The sequence below is a fragment of the Leucoraja erinacea genome, chromosome 40, assembly GCF_028641065.1.
Source record: "Leucoraja erinacea ecotype New England chromosome 40, Leri_hhj_1, whole genome shotgun sequence".
Classification (NCBI taxonomy): Eukaryota; Metazoa; Chordata; class Chondrichthyes; order Rajiformes; family Rajidae; genus Leucoraja; species Leucoraja erinaceus.
In genome coordinates this window covers 7,297,203-7,315,543 of record NC_073416.1, presented here as the reverse complement: position 1 = coordinate 7,315,543, position 18,341 = coordinate 7,297,203, and the positions used below count along the sequence as shown (strand labels likewise).

At 41.8% G+C, this 18,341-nt stretch overlaps 1 protein-coding gene across 2 annotated transcripts; it reads right to left on the bottom strand.

Annotated features, from left to right (window-relative positions):
* Positions 1-992: 992 nt before the first annotated feature.
* On the bottom strand, positions 993-17,629 carry tspan31 (tetraspanin 31). 2 transcript variants are annotated; one of them, XM_055664608.1, is made up of 7 exons: positions 17,462-17,629; positions 12,274-12,441; positions 9,564-9,644; positions 8,488-8,628; positions 4,694-4,798; positions 4,092-4,135; positions 993-1,710 (listed from the first exon to the last, which is right to left on the bottom strand). In XM_055664608.1, the coding sequence occupies exons 1-7, from the start codon at positions 17,522-17,524 to the stop codon at positions 1,644-1,646; spliced, it is 669 nt and encodes a 222-aa protein (XP_055520583.1). In that variant the 5' UTR covers positions 17,525-17,629; the 3' UTR covers positions 993-1,643. The 2 variants fall into 2 exon arrangements, with proteins under 2 accessions (XP_055520583.1, XP_055520584.1); XM_055664609.1 differs by lacking the exon at positions 993-1,710 and having other exon boundaries at positions 1,816-4,135; positions 17,462-17,628.
* Between the last annotated feature and the right edge of the window lie 712 nt (positions 17,630-18,341).

Genomic DNA, 18,341 nt, shown 5'->3' with positions numbered 1-18,341 from the left:
GAGAAAGTGTGGTCATCAAGCTGTTCTGAGTCATCTTCTGATTTAAATGCAAATTACCAACATGGCATCTGTTTTGGAATTGAGATATAACTTTTTCAGTGACTCTTCCATTTTTTTTTGCTCATTGCCTTATGTTTTGATACCTGCTGCATTTGAAGCAGGCTCTACGTTGTCTGGCCCAAACAAAGTGCACGGTGGCTCTGAAATCCGACACTTGTGCCCACCATTGGAGGGCAGCCATTTTATAGTGAACACGTGATCATACCCAGTTTTAATGGCATTTAAAGTTTGTTATTTACACTTGTGTATTTTACACAATATGCAGCAAGAATGTATTAGAACAAAGGACAACAGATGCTCCTGGGCCTGTATTGTTTCTCAATGTTTTCCAATATCCCTTGATACTTTTAATTTCACCTGGGAGGACTTGCTATTTGCAAAGGAGGTTGTAGACTTCTAGCACTCGCCGTACATTGTTTTTTTCTGAGTCATGGGGGCAGAAGCAGAGGACTGCTGCCTCCACGATCCTGGTTGTGGCCTGACCTGTGGTGGCACAGGTGGAGTTGTACCTGTGACATGGGTTTGCCTGGGTGCTCCAGTTTCCTCCCAGACATGCTGGGTGGTGATAGTAGTTACCGTCAATTATCCCTAGTTGGGATAATTAGGTGGTTGGTAGAAGAATCATAGTTGAGTTGTTGGAAATGTGAGAAAACAAAAATAGGATTGCTCAAAGCTGGCATGGATGAATGGGCCAAATATCCTATGTCACAAGATGCCTCCCAAATCTCGATGGATAATTTTGTGTCCCTTAATTTCTGCTCAAGGAAATATTGAAACTTTCTTACTCGCCTCCCAGGGTTACACTGCTGACTGAAGGCAGGGAATGGTGGAAATCTGAATCGGTATTGCAAGACCCCAAGCCCTACCTCCCAAAACCCAGGCTCAGTTGCCACCCACATCCCAAAAATGTTTCACTGCCTAATGCTATAAAGTGTTTGTGAATTAGTAAAGCATTTATTACAGAAAGTTTGTTTGCACTTCATTTTGCACAAAACATTTGAATGCAGTTTGTGTTCTGAATACTTGAAATCCAGCTCATGTCTACACAATATCCAGCCGGACTTTTCAGAGCAGAAATAATCCTGAGCATTTAGGCAGATTCAGATAATGGCTGCCCCTACCATCAGAAAATCTTCAGGCTGCAGAAAATGAGTCCCAAACAACTGTCCTCTGTGCACAGAACAAGATCATTCCTGTCCCTATTTCCAGGAGCTCAGGAAGGCCAGAAACCATGATGGACCCCCATTGGGTTCACATGTTCACAACTTTAGTTCAAGTTTCTCACTTAATCTATTATCGGGCTTGTTCAAAATGGAGGCCGCAGACAGGACCTCACCCACCACCTTGTCTGGAATACGTCAACTGACTCGTATGCAACCTCTGCATACATGGACAACCTTGATCTCTTATGTCAAAAAGACTGCTTTTTTACACCTTGGAGAGCAGGGGCAATAATTCTTCAAATCCACTAATACAATAATCCAGAGGCAACTCATTGCTGGTATAATTGATGCTCCACCCATCTCCATGTTGTACTGGATTCTATCTAGTGCTACTGGCCTATGCCAGACTCTGGTCTTGATTTAAGTACCAGTACACAACAGATTTGCACCTTTTGCATTTTTCTTGTAAAGTGCATATGGGGGGGGGGGGGGGGGGGGGGGGGGCAAAACTTAATAGAATTTCAAATATCTCTAAACTTAAAATACACTTTCCTGGTGTCTTGTTTAAGATTCCAATCAAGCTAATATTCCCATCAAAGGCCAAAAGTGTCAACACTCATAATTACATAAAATTAACTGAAATGTACAATGAATGTTAATTTTTTTTTTTTAAGGTTACAAACTTAAATAATGTAATGTATGTTATTGGTGGAACACTGCAGGAAATTTGTTCATAACCTTGAAGGATTGAAAATTATTGCCAGACTATAAGATTGAGATTACTACCCATTCCCAGGTGAGCTGCTGCATGTAATATTTTGCACAACAGTACTTTAAGCTAGAATGTTAAAATGTTTCCTTTACTTCAGGGACCTTAAATTATTCAAAACCATTTTAATCCAATAGGTTAATTGTTACTATCATTGATGCTGCCTATTTATTTCTAGCTTTTGTTTAAAAGGCCAAATTCAGATATTCTAACAAGATGTAGCCCAACAACATTGATACATAGGACTTGGACTTTCCTTCACTCATTTAAATGAAAAATGTAAGAACTTGGTAAGAAATCATAGGTTTGCTGCACATGTGATAAATGTACACTAGATCAAACTGCACTTAGTACATCAAACCAGGGTCAGGATCAGTTTCTCAATATAGCTGCTTTCACTAATGCTATAAACACTTCAGGTACAAGATGAAATAGGCCAAATCACTGCTTCTTCAGTCTCAACAATCCTCACCAAATACAGGTCAGTTTGCATGCAAAAAATGTGCACGTAGCTAAAGATCATTTACTTTGCGATTTAAGTCCCTTTGTTTAGACCTGAAGGGCTACTCCCTGGGCTGTCACTACCTTTGTAAACTTCAAAAGATCATGGTCATTTGTGCAAGAACCAGTGAACTACAGTATATAACATCTGAACACTTCACTCCAAACAAGTCTTGCATCCTGCCCCCGTTAGTGAAAAAAACTGAAAAGATGAACAAAATGACAGAAGATCTTGGTTTAAAAATAAGTGACATTTCTCTTGTTTGTAGAAGAGGATCACACTGGTACTTGCACATCTCAAATCACATCTGGTTACTATGCTTTGACTAGTGACATTACAACAAGTTGAAGCTAACATATACATCCCCAAACCAGGATTTTATTAGATTATCTTAAATTATCCTACCCCTAAAATACTGATATACTTCACTTTGCTTTGCTCACTAGCTCGACAAGACAATTCTCATAACATTCAACCTGATAACAAAAGGTTTTCTGAAATTGCTTACAAACATACACCAAACACCTAATATTTTTGCTGCAGAAATATTACTTACAGCATCAAATACTTAATGCCGCTGCAAGACAAGGCTTTTACCAGTTCTATGGAAAACACCTAACACAACAGGAAGCGGTATGCCCTCAACTTTGAGAGATCTTAAGATACCCTGACAAAAATCAAATGTAGCTCCAAACATCATTTGAATGCTCCCTCAATTATAAAAATTGAGAAAAAAAAATCAGTAGTATTGTATGTCTAGCTATACATTAAACATGGGTAATTGACATGAACATTATGACAAAAAGTTAAACCAGGACTTGGAAAACAAAAACTTAAGTCGGGTATTCACATTTTTCACATTTCCTCCTCTGTTGCAGCTGCCACACCACAAATCAACCACCAGAATTTGTCATACATATTTAGTTAGACATCAGCCAGAGGATAGAATCATCTTATGCTTTGACCAAAGATTAATCAAAGGAATAATTGCGTGAAATCAATATGGCCAGTCTTGCTGGGAAATTCAAAATTTAGTTACCATCAAATTTAAACTCTGATGTGTTGCGGGTAAAAGTTCAACAAAATAAAAACACTTTTCATTCAATTAAAAGTTAGGAGAGATTAAATTATTGCCTCCTCCCAGTCCCCCCCCCCTTCAATTATTTGTCCTCTTAACAAAATACTAGCTAAACATCAATAGTTGCTGTAATTATGCAATAATGTCTGGCACTTATAACTGCATAATAAAGAAACAGAAGCGCCGTATTAATTTCTAAAATTATCTCAACACTGCACATTTTCTCAAGTCCTGGTCTTACACGCTAGCAGAGCACGTAATGCAAGCAGCAAGAACTTCACGTCAAGGAAGGAAGCTTTGGTTCAGATTTCAGAGTCTAATCAGCCACAGCACCAAGATAATCCATGCAGTTTGGCCATTTTGCTCCATCCCATCATGCATTGGTGAAGATTATTCTGCTTTTAAAATCGATTAGGTTTTGATGAAAATAACCCCTGGGAAAGATAACTTTGTCGAGCAGATAACTGTCATGAGAATGGAGGAGGATCCTACAAAAAGGCACTAGGATTTGCTCGGGGGTCTTTCTGGTTCCTAAACCGCATTGCAAGCCAAACTCCGAGGATCTGATGGAAGAGGAGAAAACTTTAAGCACGTGTTATCATCAACATTATATTCTTTCCCTGACAAGTCATTTTTTACCCCTCAAACAGAAATGAAACTCCTGAGCACACAAAAAAGATAATGGCAGAGTTAACATGGATATCCCAGAACAATCATACAAAACATGGTCTCAATAGCACCATCCATAAATAACCACATGAATTTTAAAAAAGGGTCAGAAAAAAGTAGCATTTCCATACCTCAGAACTGCCTCCCTGCTGATAGAGTTCTCAGATTGAGGGTGTGGTCTAGGTAAATGACTGCAATGTATTTTGTACAGGGTGCACATGTCAGAGATTCTCAGGGTCCAGTTTTAAATTTCAGATATATCCAAAAGGAAGAAGACAATCATATAAAGCAGGATTTTTGGTAGCTCAGTGTTATTTGCAAGTTTTGGAATTTAATACTGGGATAAAAGGACAACAATGATTTAGTGGCTGAGGAGAAATCCCTATTAAATTGCACCTCCACAAACTGCTTTGGAAGAGGTGAATGCAACATCAGAAGACCATAAATCTCACCTCAGTGAAGCTGAAGAAAAGACCCACGCCTCCGAGGATCCTCAAAGCCTCTCCGGCATGTGTCAGCATGACATCGCCACACGTTTCGCAATTATTTTTGCAGGACTGTCACAAGGGAAAAGTACAGATGTGGATATTTAAAACTTGAAAGTTTTTATAGACATGTGAAAAGAAAAAGATTAGTTAAAACAAATGTAGGTCCCTTGCAGTCAGAAACAGGCGAGTTGATCATGGGGAACAAGGATATGGCGGACCAATTGAATAACTACTTTGGTTCCGTCTTCACTAAGGAAGACATAAATAATCTGCCGGAAATAGCAGGGGACCGCGGGTCAAAGGAGTTGGAGGAATTGAGTGAAATCCAGCTTAGTCGGGAAGTGGTGTTGGGTAAATTGAATGGATTAAAGGCAGATAAATCCCCAGGGCCAGATAGGCTGCATCCCAGAGTACTTAAGGAAGTAGCTCCAGAAATACTGGATGCATTAGTAATAATCTTTCAAAACTCTTTAGATTCTGGAGTAGTTCCGGAGGATTGGCAGGTAGCAAACGTAACCCCACTTTTTAGGAAGGGAGAGAGAGAGAAAACGGGGAATTACAGACCAATTAGTCTAACATCGGTAGTGGGGAAACTGCTAGAGTCAGTTATTAAAGATGGGATAGCAGCACATTTGGAAAGTGGTGAAATCATTGGACAAAGTCAGCATGGATTTACGAAAGGTAAATCATGTCTGACGAATCTTATAGAATTTTTTGAGGATGTAACTAGTAGCGGGGATAGGGGAGAACCAGTGGATGTGGTGTATCTGGACTTCCAGAAGGCTTTCGACAGGGTCCCACATAAGAGATTAGTATACAAACTTAAAGCACACGGCATTGGGGGTTCAGTATTGATGTGGATAGAGAACTGGCTGGCAAACAGGAAGCAAAGAGTAGGAGTAAACGGGTCCTTTTCACAATGGCAGGCAGTGATTAGTGGGGTGCCGCAAGGCTCAGTGCTGGGACCCCAGCTATTTACAATATATATTAATGATCTGGATGAGGGAATTGAAGGCAATATCTCCAAATTTGCGGATGACACTAAGCTGGGGGGCAGTGTTAGCTGTGAGGAGGGTGCTAGGAGACTGCAAGGCGACTTGGATAGGCTGGGTGAGTGGGCAAATGTTTGGCAGATGCAGTATAATGTGGATAAATGTGAGGTTATCCATTTTGGTGGCAAAAACAGGAAAGCAGACTATTATCTAAATGGTGGCCGATTAGGAAAAGGGGAGATGCAGCGAGACCTGGATGTCATGGTACACCAGTCATTGAAAGTAGGCATGCAGGTGCAGCAGGCAGTGAAGGAAGCGAATGGTATGTTAGCTTTCATAGCAAAAGGATTCGAGTATAGGAGCAGGGAGGTTCTACTGCAGTTGTACAGGGTCTTGGTGAGACCACACCTGGAGTATTGCGTACAGTTTTGGTCTCCAAATCTGAGGAAGGACATTATTGCCATAGAGGGAGCGCAGAGAAGGTTCACCAGACTGATTCCTGGGATGTCAGGACTGTCTTATGAAGAAAGACTGGATAGACTTGGTTTATACTCTCTAGAATTTAGGAGATTGAGAGGGGATCTTATAGAAACTTACAAAATTCTTAAGGGGTTGGACAGGCTAGATGCAGGAAGATTGTTCCCGATGTTGGGGAAGTCCAGGACAAGGGGTCACAGCTTAAGGATAAGGGGGAAATCCTTTAAAACCGAGATGAGGAGAACTTTTTTCACACAGAGAGTGGTGAATCTCTGGAACTCTCTGCCACAGAGGGTAGTTGAGGCCAGTTCATTGGCTATATTTAAGAGGGAGTTAGATGTGGCCCTTGTGGCCAAGGGGATCAGAGGGTATGGAGAGAAGGCAGGTACGGGATACCGAGTTGGATGATCAGCCATGATCATATTGAATGGCGGTGCAGGCTCGAAGGGCCGAATGGCCTACTCCTGCACCTAGTTTCTATGACCACTTTCCAGATGAATTACACAAGCACACTCAACAAGGCAACAGAGACAAGAAACTGCTGGAAGGTTGAATAAAACAAACACAAAGTGTTGGAGGAAGTCAGTGCGTCAGACAGCATTTGAAGAATGGATAGGTGACTTCAGATCAGGAGATCCGACCTGCAACGTCACCCGTCTATTCTCTTCCCAGGTGCTGCCTGACTCGTTGAGTTCCTACAGTAGTTTGTATTTTTAACAAGGAAGCTTCTTTACCAAGTTTACTATTTTCCAAACATGTTAAACAGCTCAAACCGATTCCTTTCGAACTCTACCCCAATGCCACAAATATACTTGGGTTGAACAGGGAGGGAGAGTTTACATAAAATTACTTGTTTTAATGTAGAAACGAGGAACTGCAGATCCTGGTTTACAAAAAGACTAAGTGCTGGAGTATCTCAGCAGGTCAGGTAGCATCGCTGGAGAACATGGATAAGTGACGTTTCCAATCGGGACTCTTCTTCAGACCGAGTGTCCTGAAACATCACCTATCCATGTTCTCAGGAGATGCTGCCTGACCCCATGAGTTATTCCAGCATTGTCATTTATTGACTTGTTTTAACTCTGGTTTGAGGCAAAGAGATTTGGGAAACTTTCAGCCCCTCATTTTCTCCTTGTAAAAAGACTTGCAGTTGCACAATACATCCAAGCCCCTTTTAGGGGGACCCAAAAGTACAGGCATTCCATTCCAAATAAGCACTAGTGCAAAATGTGATCGTTCAGACCACAAAGGACATGGGACAGGGTTGCCATAGGAATACATTTTCTTGATCTTTGAAGGGTTAAATGTAAACCATGTTACCCAATAATTAGGTGGTGTAGAGAAAGCAGGGACTTTGCAGAAGGGTTTGGAGAGTTTGGGAGAGTGGGCAAAGAAGCAGCAGATGGAATATAGTGTAGCAAAGTGTGCAGTCGTGCATTTTGGTCGTAGGAATAAAGGCATAGATTTTTTTCCTAAATGGGGAAAGAATCCAGAAATCAGAGGTGCAAAGGGACTTGGAAGTGCTGGTGCAGGATTCCCAAAACGTTAATCTGCAAGTCGAATTGGTAGTAAAGAAAGCAAACACTGGCATTTATTTCGAGGGGGCTTGTATACAAAAACAGGGATGTAATGCCGAGGCTCTACAAGGTGCTGGTCAGGCCGCATTTGGAGTATTGTGAGCAGTTTTGGGCACATAAGTGAGGAATGATGTGCTGGCTCTGGAGAGGGTCCAGAGGAGGTTTACAAGAATTATCTTAGGAATGAGTAGGTTAACATATGAGCATTTGACGGCATTGCGGCTGTACTCGCTGGAGTTTAGAAGAATGGGGGGGGGGGGGGGGGGGGGGGGGGGGGGGAGAGAGAAACATCATTGAAATGTACTGAATAGTGAAAAACTTGTGGAGAGGACGTTTCCACTAGTGGGAGAGTCTAGGCCATAGCCTCAGATTTAAAGGGCATTCTTTTAGGAAGGAGTTGAGGAGGAATTTATTTAGTCAGAGGGTGGTGAATCTGTGGAATTCATTGCCACAGAAGGCTGTGGAGGCCAAGTCAGTGAATATATTTAAGGCAGAGATAGATTCTTCATTAGTACAGGTATCAGAGGTTATGGGGAGAAGGCAGGAGAATGGGGTTATGCGGGTGAGATTGATCAGCCATGATTGAATGGCGAAGTAGACTTGGAGAGAATGGCCCAATTCTACTCCTATCACATGATCTTAATGCATGCTTGCTCTGTCCTTTCAAGCATTTCTAAATAAATTCAATAATCCAATGTAAAAAAATACTCACTGCTGTACACATGTGATAATCAGAGCCATAAATAGCACTATTTTCTGTATCATTCATAAATCCACAGCAGTTCAGTTGATGTTCTAGATCTTGCCTGGTTGTATTTGACATTCCGTTCCAGGTCAATTTTAGTAAGTGTTCCTACGTAAAAAAAAAAAAAGTTTCAGTGCACACCAGCTCCCAGACACAGCCATTACCAAAGTGTATCACCGCACGTCTAGAGTAGGCAGCATTCCCAGTAGGCGGGGTAGAATGTGGTTGAAATGAAACCAGTCACATAGGTGTAGGAGTAGGCCCTTTGAGCCAGCGCCACCATTCAATGTGATCATGGCTGATTATCCCCAATGTAATCTCGTGGCATCAATCATCACTTCCTTAAATATCTGGAATATGCAAAAATGTTCCAAACATCTAAGCCAAAGTAACAATTTGAGAGACTTATTTGGAATAAGCCAGTTTGCAAAAAAAATGTACGGGGCCGAGGCAGTAAATCAGTAAAACTCCACCAGATTGTGTGCAAGACAGTGTACTGGTGCAAATGGAGGCATTTGTTGTCCTCTCAGTTTGATTGAGCTTGTTCTGTTTACATCTTATTTTAAAAATGCATTAATCTGCTATGAAAGCAGTTGTCAGCCAGGACAGAGGTATGGTTCTGGTTTTTGGAACATGAAAAGGATTCTCAAGAGTGTTTAATTGTCACATGCACCAGGATCAGAACAATAAAAGTCTTAAATAATCAAAACAGAACATGATGAGAAACTCCGTGGGTCAGGTATTTGACAAGGATAAGAGCCGAACTCAATTTCTAGGAGAACTTCAAAAAAGAAAAGGAAAATTATGCACTGTATAATATATATTCTTGAACAGTCCAGAGCATAGGCCTGTCTAGCTGTAATGAAAGGCACGAAATCATCAGAATACTTTAAAACACTAAATCACTAAATAAAAACAAGCAGCAGGTCAGGCATGTTGCCTGCCGAGTTTGAAAAAAATCATATGCATCATTTGTGAAGCTGCTGTGCAATCAGGCTTCACAAAGGCAAGCACTACACTTAATATCTTAGCGTGAAACTTACCTGCTGACTTCGGTTGAGTGCCAGACAGGAACAAGAAACTCCAAACTGAATCACAAAGACCAGGAATAAAATCACCATGTACTGAAGTGAAAACAAAGTTAAGGATGCGTAGGAGGAATAATGAATGAAAATAAATGCTCAAAGATCAGCTCAAACGCTGTACACAAAGCCAGTCGCGAAGGCTATTTCTGACATTTAATAAAGTCAATTTTTACCCGTGTTACAAGTGTTTTAAGACAAGAAAGGGTACTGGTTAAATGAGGACAAATCTTTCGATATACTTGAACCCAAATGTCACTGGAAATACATTAAACTCCCCAAGATTTCCCATTACTACTTTAATCTAGCAGAAGCTAATTTAATGTGAAATGATACGAGTATACACGGTGCATCACGGAGCTCTCAAAGCCTTCTGTTATATCAGAGCAATTTAATATCATGCATTGTTTCGATAAACCGGTTTCTTAGTCAATATACATGAAGTTTAACCATTAATTAGATCTACATATTGTAGCAAAAGTCGTATTTAAATAAATATTACAACATTGAGCTACAGCTCAAATCTCTAATTGGGTAACTAACACACCTCAAATACTCTTCAGGCGTGTACGTGTCTGCAAAGGGAAATATTTCACCCATATACTGCACTACACAGGGTCTAGTGCACATTGGTTACGTTGTGGGAACAGTAATCCAAAGATGATCAAGCTCAAGTCCCATTATGGGGAACAAATTCAGTTAATTAAATAAATCTGCAATAAAAAGCAGGTACAGGAGCCAAACTGTTCACAAGTGACTACTGTGCCACTACGGCACTGCTGTTAAATTACTGGATTAGTAATCCATAGGGTCGGACAAACAAATCAGAGGCAAGACAGTGTGGAATTTAAATAGGTAAGAATTGGGAAAATAATAAGGAACACTTGGATTGTCATAAAACTTAATCTGGCTCCTGAAAGTACTATAAACGCCTTAAATAAAAAGCCCATTAGGAAAAAATCTCACCCAGTGCCACTTGTACACGACTGCAGAGTGTGCATTGCTGTAAATCTGACGTGGCCCAGCAAGTCACTCCATTCAAAGGCAATAAAATGCTAGTGTGGTCTGCAAAGCTCACATCTTGCAAACAATTACTGAAGCACCAGCACGTCACAGACGTACTTGTGTTGCAGTTGATTACTATAATATTGATAGAATATCTCCAGCACGGGATTAAGCAGAACAGCAGCTTCTTATTTTCTGGCATGGGATACGACTCAGAAAAGCTACACTCAATATTGCGACAGGGATTACAGTAATCAGTCCGATTTCAAACAATGACAGCTTCTTTGATGGAAGGTTTAAGCAAGATTCTGTGCAGTTCCTTTCAGATATTTATTTTAAGGATTATTTTCTTCACCCTCCCCCACATCATAACTTCCCCCAAAAAGAAGCACACAATGATATAAGGAAGTGTAGATGCTGGTTTACAAAAACAAAGTGCTGGAGTAACTCAACGGGCCAGGCAGCATCTTACAAGGTCATAAGTGACAGGAGCAGAATTAGGCTATTCGGCCCATCAAGTCTACTCCGCCATTCAATCATGGCCAATCTATTTCTAACCCCATTCTCCTGCCTTCTCCCCATAACTCCAGACACTCATACTAGACAAGAATCTATCTCTGCCCTAAAAATATCCACTGACCTGGCCTCCAAAGCTTCCTGTGGCAAAGAAATCCACAGATTCACCACCCTCCGACTAAAAAAAAATCCTCATCTTCTTCCTAAAGGAACGTCCTTTAATTCTGAGGCTAGTACAAGACTCTCCCATTATTGGAAACATCCTCTCTACATCCACTCTTTCCAAGCCTTTCACTATTCTGTATATTTCAATGAGGTCCCCCTCATTCTTCTAAATTCCAGCGAGTACAGGCCCAGTGCCGTCAAATGCTCATATGTTAACCCACTCATTCCTGGGATCATTCTTGTAAACCTCCTCTGTACCCTCTCCAGAGCCAGCACATCCTTCCTCAGATATGATGCCCAAAATTGCTCACAATTGAGCAAAATTGCTCTGGAGAACATGGATAGGTGACATTTAGGGTAGAGTTCCCATTTTCAAACTTGTGTTTATGAATTTCAACCCAGCCTGCTGAGATCTGAACATAGTCATACAGCCCTTCGGCCCAACTTGCCCATGCTGACCAAAAAAGCTCATCTACGCTAGCCCTACCTGCCCACTTTTGGCCCAATCCCTCAAAACCCTTTCCTATCCAAGTGACTGACCAAATGTTTTTTAAATGTTATAGTACTTTCTTTGGTAGCTCGTTCCATACACCCACCTACCCTCAGGTTCCTATTAAATCTTTCCCCTCTCACCTTAAACCCATGTCCTCTGGTTCTTGAATCTCCACTCCGAGTAAAGTTCTGTGAATTCAGGCCAGATAATTCCATGCAGATTTGAATGTCTTCAATAACCATGTTGCAAACTTTCAGTGGCCATTTTCGACAGAGAAGGGACAAATAAAATAATATATAATACTAATATTACTATGTATTTAGTGTAGAGGAGCAGAAAAGTAAATTCAGACCCAAAGACCAACTCACTTTGAGGAGGGGGGGGTGGGGGGGGGGGGGGGGGGAAAAACAGGAATTAAAATTACAATGGCAAGACACAGCAATCATACTAAAAATTCAATTTTAATACTACAGAAACGCATTAAAAGGATACAAAGAACAGCATGACTTGATGGTGGTTCACTGCTCCGATAAGTCCGACAACAGCAATGAGTAGGAGGAACACTCCTACAGCAATGACTCCGCCAATGATATTTATGCTGGAAACAATGCCATAACTTTTCCCCCATCCCGCCACTCCGATAAGTAACAGTCCAACCAACTGCAAACAAGAAGGAAGAAAAAAAAAAAAAAAAAAAAAAAAATTGGGAACAAGAATCAGATCCAACCACATCACACTGGGATACCTGCATTTGAAGGAAAAGAAAATGCCCAGCATCTACCAGTTCCCCCAGCAATTAATGATCAGGACTAATAATGTGCAGTAGTCACTGGATATGTGGGTAAACAAATGCAATGGATAGCATCCTAACTGTGCACTCTTCTCGTTTCAAAGGAATGTTTTTATAAAGAGGGAGACCAGAGATTGCATAAACCTTTCTGGAAGAGGTGCATTAAAAAAAGTATAACTCAATAACATTTGAGATACAACTAACTCAAAATCTGAATCTTGAAATATGAAACAATTTACTCCATCTGAAGATGCAACCATGCAAACCAAAAAGTGGCAATATTAAATAAAAAGAAGATAGACACAAAATGCTGGAGTAACTCAGCAGGCAAGCAGCATCTCTGGAGAGAAGGAATGGGTGACATTTCGGGTCGAGCCTCTTCTTCAGAACAATTGGGTTTGTTCCCAGATAATACGAGTTCCAAATTATTTTAAGAGTAACCATGTTAGAACAAGAGCAGGATATTACTGCTGACGTGTAGCTGGACATTAAAATTTCACGACATCATGAAAAGTGTATTTTGCCCTTTTGTGCAATGGAACCATGTCTTTGATCATGCTTTTCAGTCACCTCTGTTCATCTCTCCTTTACATAAAATTATCTCCTCTAGGCATTTAGTTTAAAGGCTTTATGTCAATGAAAAAGACTGCTTTTGCAGGATCAAAGCAAAAATATTGCCCTTTGGTCTAGATATGCTGTCAGCAATGTGGCTAAGATACAAACTTCAAAGATTACCACGTCCCACTATTATTATGCAGAGAAATGCCTCATTAGCTGATAAACAACATTCAAACCAAATAAAGTTGCTTTAGCATGTTGCTTTACGAGAATTTTCCAAAACAGTCTGTGACCCACGGTGCTGTGGCCATAGCGCTGTTTATAGCCCATAGCGCTGTGGCCGGTAGCTCTATATTTAGAGCCCATAACGCTGCAGCCGACATCTCTGTTTAAATCCCCACACATTAAGCCAACAGTGCTCAGTTTAAACCTTTGCGTGCCAAACCAGCAGCGCTGTATTACCTTTTTGCGCAAAGTCTGTAGCGCTGTGTATTGCTTTACACGCCAGTCTGCAGCTGATAGCTCTTTGTTCCCAACGGTGGGGGGGGCGCTGCTAGGATGCAGTCCCCTACTATTGGTTATAACTTGAATTTGGGAGCAGCTCTATTGGCCACGACTTACCGGTGGTTATTTCAACACCCGATTTCTTACCTGTATTAAGGCAGGCGCCGGTAAACTTAGCTCACCTTTATGTATGAGAGGGGCTGCATCACGATTAGCGCCGCTGACGGAGGCAGAGAGAGACAGACGTGTGCTGCTGTAAAACTGGATCCCGCGCATACTGAGACAAGTTTTTTTTTGCTCTTTCTCTTGCCAATAAATCTGATTTGCAACTAAACAGATGAGTGTGCCTTTTTCTGTTCTACTAGACAGATCCTTGAACCTGTTCCCTTGTAACAATTGGCGTAGTCGGCAGGATTTGATGAATGGAATATAAAATGTTTGGTAGAAAGAAATAGCAAATGAGATGGCACTGGTGCAGGCCAAGCATCCCTGCAACAAGCTGAAGCCGCTCGTCGCCTTGGCATCAACAGACAAAACTTCAGCAGTGTGGGACAGCGAAACTGGTGAAAGAATTAAGAGCCATAGCGCTGCAGCCAGTAGCGCCATATTTAAACCTATAACGCTGCAGCCGACAGCTCTGTTTAAATTCCCACACTTTAAGCCAACAGTATTTAAACCTTTGCGCGCTAAACCGGCAGTGCTGTGTGCATTACCTTTACGCGCCAAGTTTGTAGCGCTTTGTATTGCTTTATGCGGCAGTTTGCGGCTGATAGCGCTTTGTTCCCAAAGGGTGGGGTGGGGGCTTGCTGGGATGCAGTCCCCTGCCATTGGTTAAAGTTTGAATTTGGGAGCAGCGCTATTGACCAGGACTTACCGGCAGTTATTTAAACGCCTGATTTATTACCTGTATTAAGGCAGGCGCCAGTAAGCCAGAAGTTAGTTCAAGTTTATGTACGAGCGGGGTTCACCGACGGGCTGAGTTGCAGAGAGAGAGATGTGCTGCTGTAAAACTGGACCCGCGTTGTAACACATGTGCCCGAGAAGGGTCAATATGATCAGCCTTTTCCTCCAGATGACAACTGCCAACAGGCATTCTCCATGGGTTCAAAACAAAATAAAAAATAAATGCGCAAATCTTTGTTCAAAATCATTGCATCCTATATATTATTTGGCCCAACAAGAAGCTTCCTTCAAGCTTTTCAGTCACAACCATTCCTTTATCTCTAATTATCTTCTCAGTGTAATCTCATGCTTTTCTCAAAAGGGAAAGAGCAAAGTGATTGAAAAATGGGATATAAAGTACTCTGAGAAATTCATGCTACTTTATTTGTCATTGTGCGTGGACACTGATGACATGCCAGTATTTGCAGTCCATCTTTCACCAGAGATGCTGCCTGACCCAGTGAGCATTTTGTGTCTATTTGAAAAATTGACCATATTGGTGGGTCCATCTAGGTCAGATTGGGTAGGAAAGGCAACCGTAGATGTGCCTTTAAAAAAAAGAAACAAACGGATGCTTTCATGGTATTGTTACCAAGAATAGTCCAGAAGGCCAGATTGATAAATCAGAAAGAAATGAGGAATTAAAGTGGCAGGCAACAGGAATCTCAGGGTCACCAGCTGCGGACTGAAAGGCTACAGGATTCCCTTCATTCTGCATCTATACACTGTGGACGGCTTGATTGTAATCATGTATAGCTTTTCCGCTAACTGGATAGCACAAAACAAAATAAGCTTCTCACTGTACCTTGGTACACGTGACAATAAACTAAACTAAAACTAAAGGGAGGCTCGGTGTCAACTGAACGGCAAGCTCAGGATCACCGTCTGCAGACTGAACGCAGGCGTTCTACATCGCAGTCACCCAATTCGTGTTTGGGTTCTCCAATGCAGAAACTACACTGTGAACACTGAAAGCAGTACCTTAGATTGGAAGAAGCACATGCAAACTGCTGCTTCAGCTGGAAAAGACGGTTTGGGTCCCTGGATGGTGGAAAGGACAATTGTCGCATCGCTGCATGCCATAACAAGAGGGGTGGTGGGAAGAGAAGAGTGGACCAGAGAATAGCAAAGAGCAATCATACCCACCTAAACTCCATATTCCTCCATCTATTTTTAGTGCTATAAAGCTAAAGCTGCTCGAGCATTAATTGTCATTTTCAGAAAACAGGTCAGAATTTTTGCAACTCTTCACTGATAGAAGCACTTCCTAACATTTCCTAGATCCTCTTATCCTAGTTTCTCAGAATGGTGGAAACTACCCTCTATCCATCTACCTCTGCGGTTCCTTTGATAGCTTGGGGGGGAAAAAAAATGTCTTATCCTGACCAGTTCATCCAAATGTCCAACTAAGAAGCCGAGCGAGAACTCAGCATCGAAAAACTCTTGTCACCACCAGTATAAAAGAACTAAAGCAACATTTGTAGAAGCAAGGAGCTGCAGATGCTGGTTGACAAGAAAAAGAGAAAGTGCTAGAGTAACTCAGTGGGTCAGGCAGCATCTCTCGAGAACATGGATAGGTGGCATTTCAGGTTGGGACCCTTTTCTGACTGAAAAAAGGATCTCGGCACCTATATATGTTTTCCAGAGATGCTGCCTGACCCACTGAGTTACTCCAGCACATTATCTTTCTTTTTTTAAAGCAACATTTGATCTACCCATTCAAATAAGATGAAATCGATGTGTACGGGTAAGGGAAACATGGGCCAGATGATATCACAATGCTGCAATAACCATCATTATTACCTGTAAGCCATTAGTTTTTCACTATTCAGTACACATGACAATAATAAACCAATACTTTTTGTTTGTATCTCCAGAAAAGTAAAATACTTTTGTTCATTAAAAGTTGCAAGCTTACCACCTTACAAAACTTTACAGTACTTTTACGAAGACAAATTAACATCAACAACATCAATTGTTATCACCCTGACAAAAAGCATGACACATCAATTTGCAACCGCACCCAGGGTTCATAGATCAGCTTTAGTTCTTATCTAACAGCTTGGTGTCAAACTAGTTTTAACAACACTTGTGTTTACTTTGGGAAGTACTTTGGCCTAGTTTCAATGAGCTAACTCAGCACAGCCCAGGGTCAGAACCATTATTCTGGGTGACCTCAGGAAATCTCCGCAACCAACGGTAGTGGAGAGCAGACTATTAAGATGGAGGTAGATACATATTTGAAAAATGAAGGAAATGAGGGTTATGGCCAACTGGCATAGAGTTGAAGCCAACATAGATTAACTGCACAAAAGGACACACATGGAGAATATGGATAGGTAACGTTTCAGGTTGAGACCCTTCTTCAGATTAACTATGTCCACATTGAATGGAGGGACAGGATTGAGTGATCTTGTGACCTTCTCTTGCTCCTGTTTTCTCGTGTCTGAAAGCATGGAATGAGCACAGATTTCATAAGTGTTATCTTTTTTTTTCTCTCGACTTTGCACGAGTCCTTGATCTTTAAACTGTCGAGCAAAGGGCACCACCGACTTCACGTTGTGCCCTGATGAACTGGAAACCAAATTCCAGACAAACGATCTAAAACATCAAAGGTTAAAACCAAACAGTAACGTGTGGAGAAAGCAAATCAAGTTTGTAATTCGAACTGTTGGCGCTCGTTGCCAAGAGTGCAGAGGTGGCTCCAGTAGTCGGAGCGAGCGGGGACGGCGGTGGGACTTGGAGAAGTGTCCCGGCTTCGTGCTGTCAGCTGGTGGGGACGGTGCGTACCGCGCATGCTCCGGGAGCCGGGCCCGGACGGGTAGAAGCGCCGCGCCAGTACTAACCCTCCCCCTCCGTACGCGGCCTTGGCCTCAGTCCACTTACTATGTACACCACGTTTAAAGCGATGAGCGCGTTTTTCGAGCAGGTAAAACCGCCGCAAACCATTCTCACCGCCCTCAGTTTCCCCTCAGTCAACAAAGCGCGGTTTTTGTCTCGGCTCCGACTACAATGACAATGGCGACCGGGCTCAGCCCCCGCCCCTCACAGCTCATTGGTGCTCCTGGACGCACTCCGTCTACACATATTCCCATTGGTCCGGTCCGTTGCCAGTCAACCCAGAGTCCCGCCCTCTCGTTGACACTCTTTTGCGGATTGGTTAATGAACGTATGACGCCTCTGGTCCGGGAAGAGCGGGGAGCCAACCTGGACTGTCATTGGCCTGTCCCTCTGTCAATCAAACTGGTGTCAAATCGAGGCGTCATATCCTCTTGCCAACGGGAAGAGGGACGACAATTAGAGAATATCTTCGGTGGACATTATTAACATAGATCCTTAAGTATGATGATGGAGTCTAACCGAATCATTAAGCTGCTTTCTTCTCCCAATGGGTGCCAGATCTGCAGAATGTACTTTCTCAGATTAGTTAGTGTCCTTTGTAAGTACCAGAGAAAATGGTCATTTCTGAACCAGTTTCCATCATGAAAGGTATATAAACAGACATGTTCCATGTATCAAAAGAGAGTAACTCAAGTAAACATTAATGTTTTAGATGAAGAGACTGAGGTATTAGTAATGGTAAATAGAGAAATGGTAGAGATTCTAAATAATTATTTTGTATTGGTCTTCACAGTAGAAGATACTAAATATATCCCACTAATAAGAGATCATCTGCAAACTTACTAATCATTGGCACATTTATTTTCATCTGAATCATTAATATAGATGACACACAACAGAGGACCCGGCCTCGATTCCTGCAGCA